The 12498-nt window shown below is 38.5% G+C and overlaps 1 protein-coding gene across 2 annotated transcripts; it reads right to left on the bottom strand.

The window, feature by feature from the left end:
- Positions 1-7162: 7162 nt before the first annotated feature.
- ropn1l (rhophilin associated tail protein 1-like) lies at positions 7163-11852 on the bottom strand. Of its 2 annotated transcripts, none has more exons than XM_042398655.1 (6): positions 11714-11852; positions 10877-11012; positions 9935-10058; positions 8976-9137; positions 8183-8358; positions 7163-7321 (listed from the first exon to the last, which is right to left on the bottom strand). In XM_042398655.1, the coding sequence occupies exons 2-6, from the start codon at positions 11005-11007 to the stop codon at positions 7267-7269; spliced, it is 648 nt and encodes a 215-aa protein (XP_042254589.1). In that variant the 5' UTR covers positions 11008-11012; positions 11714-11852; the 3' UTR covers positions 7163-7266. The 2 variants fall into 2 exon arrangements, with proteins under 2 accessions (XP_042254589.1, XP_042254588.1); XM_042398654.1 differs by having other exon boundaries at positions 10877-11009; positions 11714-11851.
- Between the last annotated feature and the right edge of the window lie 646 nt (positions 11853-12498).

The raw sequence follows: 12498 nt of genomic DNA, 5'->3' as shown, positions 1-12498 counted from the left end.
GTGTGTGAAAATGACTGCGTGGGCACAACCAAGGATACTTTTCATGATAGACAAACTAATTTGCTGTGTGTAGTAAATATAGCTGGTGTCAACTTTGAACTTGTCAATGCTAATTTCAAAATAATGTCAGGAAAACATAGATGCACTAAGGCAACCAATCACTTTCCATGACATTTGGTGTAATAGAAATGAGTTATTATATTAATATTCATCCTACTAGCAGCGTTAAAATCCTTACTGAAGGTGCTGCACTCATATTACGGTTTGCATGTGAGTGAGGACCTTACTATAGATATCCTACATGTGGTAAGGCAGGATTAAGAGATAAATACTAACAATGTACACATTTGACCTCTGCACCCTCTCTTGTTTTTACCCAAAATATCTCATAATATCTTTACATATTTGATTTTTTTTTATCCACAGATATGTAATTTTAGTAAAACTTCAGAATGCTATCAGAGTTTAAAGTGAAAAAATAGGATTATCGTTTACTCTTATTTGGTCTAGGTAGTGTTTACTGTATCTACACAGAGTGCCAAAATACTACAATATTCTGCTACTTAAATGCCACAGCCAGATTTACAGAGATTCTTGAGAGTCTTTTTTTCTCTCAGTAATTAATACATCAGTTTGCTGACATCACCTGCTGTGGAAAAAACAGGTGCATAACAGTCCCAGTGTGTACCTGTTATTATAATACCTTCATCTACCCCCGGCTGAGAGCTCTCCTCTCCTGTGGCTGCTCTATCTCTATGGCATCAGTCTGCTGCTGTGTAGGTGACAGTCACTATTAGCACTTCCAGAGATATATATCGGTGAAAAGTTTCAACATTTGGTCAAGACACAATCACCAGAGAAGTGGATGATGGATTAAAATGACTTATCTACAGTTAATAATAGGGTTTGTTAAAAGGTCTCTGGTAGAAGTATCAAGACTCAAGATTAAAGTGACCCCAGGCCCAGAAATATACAGGGAATCCAGTACCAGAGCTATCAAGCCTATTGACTCAAGAGTTGTAAAAAAAAAAAAAAAAAATGCATTCACATCTTAATACAGAAAAAGTAACATAAAAAAGTACATGTGAATCTATTAACAACAATATTATATATATATATAATGTCAAAAAATCATATAGGCATCACAACTCAGTTGAGAAAACATAACACATATTCATCTGACCTCTGGTCCAACAACTAAAACTTATTCTTACAATTAATGAGAAAATGGGCAAAAATTAGGCTGATTTCATTTATTTCCAGCTATTTAAAATCCTTATCCTAGTACTTCCTAATATTTTGTCTACCCTCGTTGATGTACATGGGGTGGTGGACAAAATATCAAACACACATCTAAGTAAAATGCAACAAAATTTACCAGCACCACAAACTACAGCTTCCAAAATGACCATAAAGTTGAATGCACATGTCTGTAAAACAACAAGAAGCCAAAGAGCTGTCTATGTCACAGTCAGTATATCATTCGGTGTCCGTGATCTATGACACTAATGTACTCTGTAATCAAAGTTGAGTTGTATTCCAGTACACTCTGATCTATCTGCCAGCAGTTCCTGTGCTGCTCAATGAACTGTTCAGTAGGATAAAGCTGCCATAAAAGCAACTTTGCTGCCAGTAAAAAAAAAAAAGGCTAACATTGCTTGGTGTTTCTGAATAACTAGTAACTAGAGTTTTGAAATCAAATTCATCAAAATTCTAGATGCTTCAATATTGCAAAGTGTAATACGAAACACTGCAAGTAGCCTGGTAACCACTTCATAATGAAGAAAAAGGTTTGTCTGTTATATCCCTCAACATTATTCTCGGTCTCATCATTTTTTGTTTTCTATTCTAACATGTTTGGACAGCTGTAAATATTATACTGTGAATCCAAATAATCCACTTGTTCATACAGTGGTTTGTTTGACACACAAAGTGGAGCCAATGAGCCCCATTTAGCTCTAGAAAAATGGCAGAAAACAATTAATTCTGATACCAGTGGCTGATTTAAGATGGACACTCTTCAGCTCCATCAGATTAGTCTCAGGTTCATTTGAAGTCTGAGGTCAGGGTGAGTGAAACAGCTGGTGGGAAATGTGTGGTTCAGTCAAGGACACTTCAAGAGGGCAGATGCCAGTTTCTATGAAGACTTAATCCCAGATCCGCTCCAATATGTCCTACATACACTATCCCACAATGCACTTGCTGGTGAACTGCAATATACAGTACTGTACTGTATATATCATAAAATACTACAGCATGTCCACTTGAAAGAGTCAGATTTGTTGCCCTCACATTGCCGTAGATGTATCAATATTCTGTGATGTGCACATGAAGTCATGTGGGACTCTAAAGATAAGCTGCAAATAGCACAACATTAGCAACACCATCACTTGCAGAGCCAATTGCATTAGCTCAACCTGAGCTCAGAAGACAGATCCCCTGGACAGATAATCACAGTGAGCTCTTCTGTGACTGCCTGAGTGTGTGTGTGTGTGTGTGTGTGTGTGTGTGTGTGTGTGTGTGCGTGATGTAAATGGTTTATGTCAGGTCCCTGATCCATTACATATTCAAGGCTCTTTCAAACGACTATACTTAGCAAGAGTACGGCACTCCAAAGCTGTTAGATATGAAATCTTTTTTAACCCAGAACCAAAGTAGTTTCATGGCAAATTCAGTTGGGTAGCAAACACAGGACTGTGTAATTTGATGGCTATTTCTTGCCTGTCTCTTTGCTGCATGTGGCACAAAATATGTGAACCCATTTCATTTATTTGAAGATGTATGAAAAAGTCATAACTGGTAAATCATAGCTCAAATTGTTTGGAGTTCATCAAGCTATGGTTGCACCTGCCATGAGGTAGTCTTAGAGTCTCAAAGCTACATCCCCCTCCAAATAACAGTCAGCAGCCATTCTTGCATGTTGCAGTATTTTTGCATTATTTAGACTTATTTTTGGCCGTATATATCTGATCAGCAATATAAATGCTAACTGGACATTATAAGGACCTTATTCTAACAGCAAGCATGTCTTAGGGTCTTGAGAATGGTACAGAAGTGGTTGTTTCAAATATGTCTGCTCTGTACGCCTCCTGTTTTCAGTTTAACTGGCTGCTGGCAGTAACTCCATGTTTGCTGTACAAACATGAGAGTAGTATCAATCTTCTCATCTAACTCTTGGCAAGAAAGCGTATTTCCCAAAATGTCAAACTACTGCTTAAAATCTGAGGAAGTACCAGTTCTTTTGAAGGCTCTTCATTTGAAATGACTTGTTGGTCTTTGAAAATTAATTCAAACAAATGATCAATAATACATTTCTCTAGCATCCCCTTTCTCAATAGACCTCCTATACGCCCACATCCCATATTCACCTCATAAACACAACATGACCTTGCTGCTGGGAGGTTTAGACAAGCTCCTGCATGCCTCCCCTCATTCAGGCATTCATTTATTCCTCCTAAACCACAAACAGCCAAAACACCCCAACACACCATGGTCTCTTCTACCTGAAGCACGAGTGCCGCACAAAGATCTTCTATGAGTCTCCTCCTCACACAAACACTGACCTGTTTAGGTTTGTGTATGTGTTCGTGTGTGATGATTAAGTAAATGTGTGACTAAAGTTGTGAGTGTTTATGTCAAGGTTTTTAACTGCGCTGCTTGTGTCTAAGAAGATTTTCCTGCAAATATTTTTTCTCTCTCTCTTCATAGCAAAGGCCTAATGTGCTGATTATTAAACACTTGATTAGAAACTCTTCATATTATTGCTTAATCAGTTAATGAGGCCGGAACAGACAACACAGTCTATTCAGAAGCTGAGGACAACACTTAAATCAGGGAACAGAGAAAGCTTTTGCTGGTATCTAAACAGGAGAAATTCAATAGGCCACAATCGGTAATTAACTAATTTTAATCAGCAAGCAATGGCCCTTAATTAAGTTCTTTTTGTGATGTGTGCTCATGTGTGTAAAAAGAAACTCCCAAATACAGCCTTAACAAATCAACTTTATTTGTTATTAGAATATGCTACAAACACTATTAGACCATAGATGGAACTAGTATTAATAATAAATAGAGACATTATTACATACATACATACATAGTTAAGCCATTGAGGTCCTTTGTAGAATACTTAAGTGTGGCAGTACAGAGTGACAAGAAAAAGTAAGTCCTCTTGCACAGGAATTAAATGATGTCCCTTTTCATACACTTTTTTACACACGTCACTGTAGTGGTGAGGCTGAATGGTGAAACCAACGTGGAATTGTCTTAAAATGCATTCCCTCCAATAGCTACTGGACACTGGTATGAAATCCCAGAGTTTACTGAAAGCAGCGGAAGACTCGTCCAAATTCTCTCTTGAAACACAAAGTAAATTTATATTTTTTCACAAGGTGTTGGGGTCTCAGTAATTAATTTTGCATCTTCTAATGTGCATCACAGTAAGGATTATGAGATCATTGCTCCATTAAGAAGATAATAAGGCTTAAAGAGAAAAATGCTATCATAACGAGCTGTGGTGCTTTCTTCTTACTTGTCCCACCTCAGCTCCCAGATAGTGATGAGCGTAAATCCATGCTTTAAAACATCCCATGAGGAAAATATGGGTGATACTAATGACATTATGTTCATTCTTTTTCTATTTCTGTTTGTAGCATATTAGTTACATTAGAATCGGTGTACTGGTAGGCGTTTCCAGCTGACTCTCTCTTTTGGTCACACATGATACATGTTGCACCCTGCACTCAACGACAGATCTTTCCAGATCTGGTTCAGTTTTTATCATTCTACATAAAGCTACACTTGTAAAATTTCTCTTTTGTTGGCTCTTATTCAGCTCTTGAGGCTGCTCTGGTAAAGTCTGATGAGTCAGGAGGAGATGAGTCCATATCGTCTCGATGGATGAAATCAAGAGGTTTTATCATCCCCTGTTGGAGTTCCCTGGAACATACAGTATGTTAAATATAGTTAGCCATCTATGACATGCACTTGTACAGTACAATGCAAGCCGTACATATATGACTGAACAGCTAATGCAAATGTCCCACTTAGCTTACATGCTGTTGACTTATATACTGTAATCATTTGTAATTTAGGTTATTAGTCTTTCAAAAAATAATAGATGCACAAACAGCCAAGCTTGACAGCAAATTCTAGTCTGATTAAATCATGTAAACAAAGCCCATTAACATTTAAACAATTTAAACTCAACAAATGCTGTCAACAAAGTAGAGTACAGCTGTACAGTAGTAGAGCCGACTGATAAAATATCAACGTTCTGCAGCTTTAATACAGCATGAATCATGTTTTTCTGCATCCTTATCCTGAAATCTGTTACACAACAGCTACAGAGAGGAATGCTACAAGGGAGCCTTTTGTGTCCACTCACTTTTTTCCTGTCTCTTTTGCACTGCCCTGCTACATTTGTCGTGTCTCTGGAGATGTGATGTTATGAGCAAAGCTCAAAAACGATGGCGGTTGTGCAACGAGGTCCAGCCCTGACTGAGATTCCTAAACCACTGACATATTTGCAATGACATCATCTTTTTTTCCAACACCCTATAACAATAGGATATACAGCACAGGAGCTGTATAGTATGACCATTTCACTGGAGAATGCACCTAAGATGAAGTTCAAGTTGCAAAGAAATTTAAGGTGTGCACATGCTCTGTGTAAACTTTTCACTGTTTTACACTGTACACATGAAAGTGTTGAGAAAATAGAAAAACACATTTCAAAACAAATACAAGAATAATGTTTTTATTTTATCTGCCTCGTCTTTGATAGCAGCAGTAATAGTCAACATGTGGTCAGAAAGTCCATAGTGTTGTGCAAGTAAATATGATTACACATTATGATTTACTTGAATTTTCAGAATGACCTCACTGTCTAAAGAACTGAAAGTATAGTTGTTTTGTTCATCAACAGATCTAAAGATCCTCAGTATAAACTGAAAGTTCCTGATTAAGTAAAACACTTCCTGGCTTCCTGGAAAATAAATATAACTTTCTGTTTCACTTTTGAATTCAAACTGAGTCATCCAGTCCTGGAAATTGAAATAAATACTGACTTCTACTTTGTGACTCACAGAAGGATCACTGTTTTAAGCCCTGACAAAATTCTTTCTCTCCTGTGTCATATGGGTGGAGAGCCTGCAGTTATGAGGTTATCAGGGATTCTATCTGTTCTCCAATCCCCTTTGACTCGGCCACAGCTGCAATCCTGCAAGGGGTAAGCTTCAGTATGTGTGTGTGTGTGTGTGTGTGTGTGTGTGTGTGTGTGTGTGTGTGTGTGTGTGTGTGTGTGCGCGTGTGTGTTTGTGTGTATCTTCCACCCCTAAAACCTACTGCCAACTGTGCCTCAACTGTGAATTCCCACTGATCCTGTTTCCTGTCCTGTCTGATGAAATGCTAACAAAATGACACAACTACATGTCTGTGTGCGTGCACATGCGTGTGTAAGGAAGAGAAACATGTCCATAAGAAAAGTGAGTAATATGATGCCTCTATGACTTACAAGAGACTACGCTCTCACACTGACACATAAAACAGTCTTCAATGTGTAAATGCAAAAGTTCTGAGCTCAAGTTCAGAGAGAGTTGGTGTGAGATTCTAGCATGTGCTAGGTGCAGGTGTGTGTGTGTGTGTTTGTGCCTCTGAGATTTCCTGGCCCTGCATGTGATTTTGTTGGCTGACTAGTGTAATAAACCTGTCTGAGTGTACATTTGTACTTGCCCATTTCCAATATTGCATGGAGGAGTGAACAAAACACAGGGGGTTTTAAGTGCTTAACACGAGCTGAAAATCAGGCTCCTGTGCCCTCAGCGCTTATCTCCTTACCTCTTCTCTTTTTCGTCTGCTGGGCGGAATGAGTATACCAGCAGAGAGGCCAACTGCGGTGAGACCGCGAGTTGATAGGTTGTGTGTATGATAAATGAACTTTGGCTAACCCAGACATAAGAGAGCAGGCAATAAAAAAAGCATAGACACACTCCACTTGACAGTTTGTGTAAGGCAGCTTTGTGTCTCTCTTGCTGCTCATTAAAAGATTCCAACCTGACTCAAAATAGCAGCCCCGTTCAGCAGGACGATGATGAATAATAGCCTACTGTGCCTGATGCTAACAATTAATGGGACCAATTTCTAGGTAATGAAACAACAGCTGTGCTTGAAGGAGCATTAGTAGGCCCATTTATTAATTGAACACTGTCATTTTGTTACTTCTATTCCTTCCTTCCTGTCCTCCACTGCTTTTCGTCTCTCCGTCCCTCACTTCCTGCTGATGTAGAAGTTGGAAACCTGAATCATGCCGTTCTGCTTGTTGCTGTCGGGCAGAGAAACCAATGCATCAGCGCTACAGCTCTACTCAGCAGAATAAGGATTTTCACAACAGTGAATATCACTATCTGAGAACACCATCTGAAGCCAGGGGACCCAGCTTAGCTCTTAGCCCTGACTGTGCTTCTTAGCCTACCAACATCAGCTGGCAGAAATGTTGGGTCAGACATATTGGCAGCTTACCTTCAGCTTCAAGTCGTTTCAAATGTATTTCCCACATTTTTTTATAAAATGTATCCCTAATGAAACGCTAGGCGTGGTTTTGTAATGCAGTTCTAGTTAACAATTACACTGTGCCTCTACTATACATATATGAGAAGAAACTATAAAGGCCATAATGTGTAATGTTCAGCAGCACATTAAAAGAAAAGTTGAACTAATCAAACCAAGAGTTCTGTGTTTGCGACCTTACGTGACAAAATAAATAAGGAATATTTGAGAAAAAAAATCTATAAGTAGTAAAATACAAGAGAAAATGGACTTGCTGGTAAATTCCACGAGTCTTTGAAGTCAAATGAGCCTAAAGAGCAAGTCCAGTTAATACTTCTAGGTATCATATGACTCATATGACAAACTTAATTCACAAAAGACTACAAGAATAAGGACTTTCTTTGAGGTTTGACTGGAGCTGAGTACAAGAGGAACTGGTTCAAATGAATATAAATAATTATGCTGTTTGAGAAAAGAGAACTGGGTAGCATCTCTTCTGGTGATGCATATGAAATAGCCTAATTTTCCACCGCCTACATCCACCCTGTGTACTGCAAGTGGAGGTAGTGAGGTACGCTACATTTCTAGGGGAGGAGGCGCACACACGCACACACACACACACACAAACGATACCTACACTTGTGGCTGCAGGCTGCTGAGGAAGTTGTCGATGTGGTCCTGTGGCATGTCTCCGTCCAGGTGAGCCAGGTAGGTGTATAGTTTGACGAAGGTGCTGAACGGGATCCTCGCAGCACCGCCCTCCTCATCCTCTGTCAGGATCTCACATGCAAACTTCAGAGAACTCATGAGGGTCTAAGAGAAAGTGTGTTCAGAGACACAGAGGATAAACTGGTAGGATTAGATTAAAAAAAAAAAACAGACACGCGAATACAAAAACATGCATTCAGCATTAACGATGACATCCCATTTGAGCATCAAAGGCACATACTGCTAACACACTTGCATGCGCACACAGTAGCTCACACTGTCATATAGACTGTTGTAAAAAAGCCTCACTACAGTAATACAGAGCATGACTGCCCTCATGTGGTTTAAGTGTTTGTCAGCATCATACACAGCAGCATCCTTTCTAAACTACTGCTTAAAGAAATTCTCTTTGATCTGTCTCTACTGCCCTATCTGCATCTTTGAAGCAAAAGCACTGGCTTAATAGCATTGCAAGGATTCACATAGTCAGGGAAGGATTTATCCAGTCATTCTTTATAGAGCCTGGGGACCCTGATGGAGAAGTCTAGATCATGGATATCTAGATCTAGTTGACTACTGGAAGACTAGATAGTAAGATGAACAAAAAAGGGGCTGCTTGGAGATGTCCAGCTGTGCTTGGCCTCATAGTAAGGTTTTAAGGCTAAACAGAAAGAGTATAAAGTGATATTAGAATTTATATCTGGACTTATGCAACATCTCACCCCTCCCAGAGCACTGCAGCCCAGGGCGAAGAACTCCATGCAGTCAATGTCTGAGCTGAAGCTGCCCAGCGACAGCAGAATCTCCAACTGATTCATGGGTAGACACAGACCCTTCCATTTCTTCTGCAGTTCCTCCTTGCTGCATTTTTGCCCCGGGGACAGCTAGGATTAGGTAGGGGGAGTAGAGGGTTAGGAGAGTGGAGGGGAAAAAAAGTTGTAAAAAAAAAAAAAAAAAGAGACAGAAGAGATTATACATAGGCTCTAATACCTCTTTGATGATTCTTTTATGAAAAAAATGAGGTTATCCAGTTTACAAGATGGCTAAAAATATCATGACTAATAATTTGGTATTATTTGCCAATGTAAACAGCATTATTAGATCTTGGGAGTTGGGCAGCTGTGCATACTGATTATCTATTTATCAGCAAGATTTCATTTACTTATTGATTTTATGTGGGGAAGCTATAGTAATTAATAATTAAGGACAATTAAGTAAGGATAGATACAGTATGTAAGTAGAGGAGTTTTTTTTCATATTTTCTCAAGTAAACATAATTTAAAATGTCACAAAAATGATCTACTCTGCAAAACTAACTGGCTTAAAGTCAGAAACAGAGCAGCATTCACATATGGTTCATACTGTTGCTTAAGTGTTGGCCTTTAAGAAAATATTAATTATTCAGTTCTCTTAATGAATCCACCACACTAAGATACTAGTAGATGCCCCAGGTGAGATAAAATAGGTTTACAATAATATAAAACTTTAATGATCCACATGGGGAAACAGCATCATATGAGGATACACAAAAAAGAATATAAGTGTAAGCAAATGTGGACATATATAACAAATATAATATATAATATAATACAGTACAGGATGCAAATTCAAAGCAGCAACACTGGAAAAATGCAACATATTCAGTACATACTTATGTGTTGTCCTGCTGTTGTGAGAATACCTGTTTGTGGAGAGTCTTGAGTAGACCTGGAGTCAGCCCAGTGTCTGTCTTCTGGGTGGCAACATTCATCTCCAGCCTGTCCTTGACAGGCAGACACTCTCCTTTAGACAGCGCACTGAAGTATCTGGGAAAGGACACAGACATTATTAACACACATACATTATTTAAAAGTGTGCTTATCATCCTCTACTTGTCACTCACCCCACCTCCTCCCTAGTCATGCCAATGAAATTAAGTGATAAAAGGACACTTTGTGGAAGTAAATAAGACATAAGTTCACATTATTCAAATTTAATGATGTTTAATGTTCCCATGAGTACCATCAGTTGAATAAATCATATATTGTACTTTTCTTGGTCTGAAGTTTACCAATATTCTTATTATGAATAGGGCATAGTGTGACTTATCTTACTCCACTATTTAAATCATATTTAACAGTGAATTTATAGGCTGTATGGCTTCCAGCAGTTCTGAGAGGCAACACAACCTAATGTTGTTACTTTAATAGCATAACATATTTTAACCCAGGAGACATTTGAATTTCTTTTTGTTTCACCATGTGGCTCACTTTATTTTCTATTACAGTAAACACTGCAAAGCTATAATGGCCAATAACATAGCAGAGGATATGACAGTCCTCAGGGGTACAAAAATCCTTGATATATTTAAATTTCATCCAGTTCTTTCAATGTGCTTTTTCTTTGCTTGGAGAAAGTCAGATAGTTTAACCACTGCAGTAACATGGAAACCCCTGGGATCTAATTATAGCCAGTCAATGCAAAGATGACAGATGCACAGGTGAAAAGGGTGTGCCTTTTCATGCAGTTATGCTGCCTGGAGACACCGATTATGGTATTGTTTAAGAGATCAAAATTGGATTAAAACACAACCAGATGTGCCTGCCCTCTACCCAAGCCAACGTTGACAGAGATTAAGACTTACGCCATAGACCACAGCAGCAAATCCTTGGGCTGTGTTCGGATGGCTGCCTTAGTGAAGTTTTTGAGGATGTCTGGCAGCTCGGGAGGAATGTTGATTTGCTGGGCACAGTAAATTGTGTCTGGAGGAGGCATGACTGCAGTATAAAACATTGCAATATAGTCCAATTAGTAGATGAGATCTAGCAGATAGCAGATCTTACAAAAAATCAAAAAGTGACAACTCCCTGGTCACCAAAAGACCACATTGACAAAAACATACCATCCAAATAAACATTATGTGTACAATTCTGGTTCTCTAGTCTTATTTATCCAGTGATGTTGCTGTTACACAGGGAAAGTTTCAGAGGAATATGGAGGAAAACATACTTGAAGCACAAGATATCTATACATATATACAGGCTCAACAAGCTTACAATAACAGATACAGTTGTTGTCATCAATTTTACAAATCTTTTGAATTAAGGAATAAGAAATAAGGCAGTAAAGCTTATTATGTCTGACTCTGGCATTAGCAATCAGAAAGATGTGTTTTATTGTAACAACTACTGAATCTGCTGTACCTTATAAACGATTCATAAGAAAGACTTAAACAGAATTATTACATTTAAGCTACCATTATGGCATACACAATAATGAATCATAACATTTTTTTGGTGATTAACGTTAAATGCATTGTTAACGTTATTACGTTTCTTAACGTTAATTGAGCTTTTTTTTTTTGGCCATAACGCTGATTCTGCCAGCTTCAAAGTAAATTGACAAACGTTGGCATACAATCAAGACATTTTTCTAAATTTAACTCTCAGAATACCCTGCGTATTAGAAACTGTTACTTTACCTGGACTGTTGAATGACAAATACGGGGGGAAAAAATGCGAAAAAGTGGTCTAGAGTATGTTTGGCTAGCTCAAATACTGTCAATATTGCCCAGCACTTTGTATGGCGGTGCAACTGTCGCTTAGCAACGGCTTCTTCTTGGTTTTTTAAAGTTGTGATTGGCACGTTGTGTTAAGTGCGCCCCCTTCTGCGTAGGATCCAGAGACCATGTAAACCCTGTTTGGGGAATAAAGTGACATCTATTCATTCCGAATTTTCACTTATTACTCTTACGAACACTAATTTAAAAATCTTCGATGTGCCATACCACTTTGGATTAGTTATGACACTCCAGGTAACAATTACAAGGTAACTTTTAATTAGTCTAGTGGAGAAAGCAGGGTTTTCAGCATCTCTGAAGCAACAGAGCCTAATAATAGTGATTGCAGAATTCATGATTAAAGAAAGGTCAAATTATAGATTGATACATTTTGAGGACGTAATGACAATTCTTCATCCAGACGATGGGACCGCAACTGGCAAGTCAAGTAGCTGAAACCCCTGATGAATCGTGTTACCCAGAATCAGCTGTCCTGTTTTATCCAATACAAGTCCAAATTAAAATGCTGGAAGGAATGCAGCAACACTCTGCAATGATCCATATTCCACAGGAACACACTGGCCTTTAAAACTTTTTCCACATAGTTTACCAGAAAGGTTACTTGCTTGTGCAATGCCAAGGAAAATGTATTGGATACAAGCTATGACATTGTTGACACAGTTGTCAAATTGAAGTTAGAACTATCC

Source organism: Thunnus maccoyii, chromosome 21 (assembly GCF_910596095.1).
Source record: "Thunnus maccoyii chromosome 21, fThuMac1.1, whole genome shotgun sequence".
In the NCBI taxonomy this organism is placed as follows: domain Eukaryota; kingdom Metazoa; phylum Chordata; class Actinopteri; order Scombriformes; family Scombridae; genus Thunnus; species Thunnus maccoyii.
Note: the sequence above shows the minus strand (reverse complement) of the source record. Positions and strands in the feature narration are given on the sequence as shown.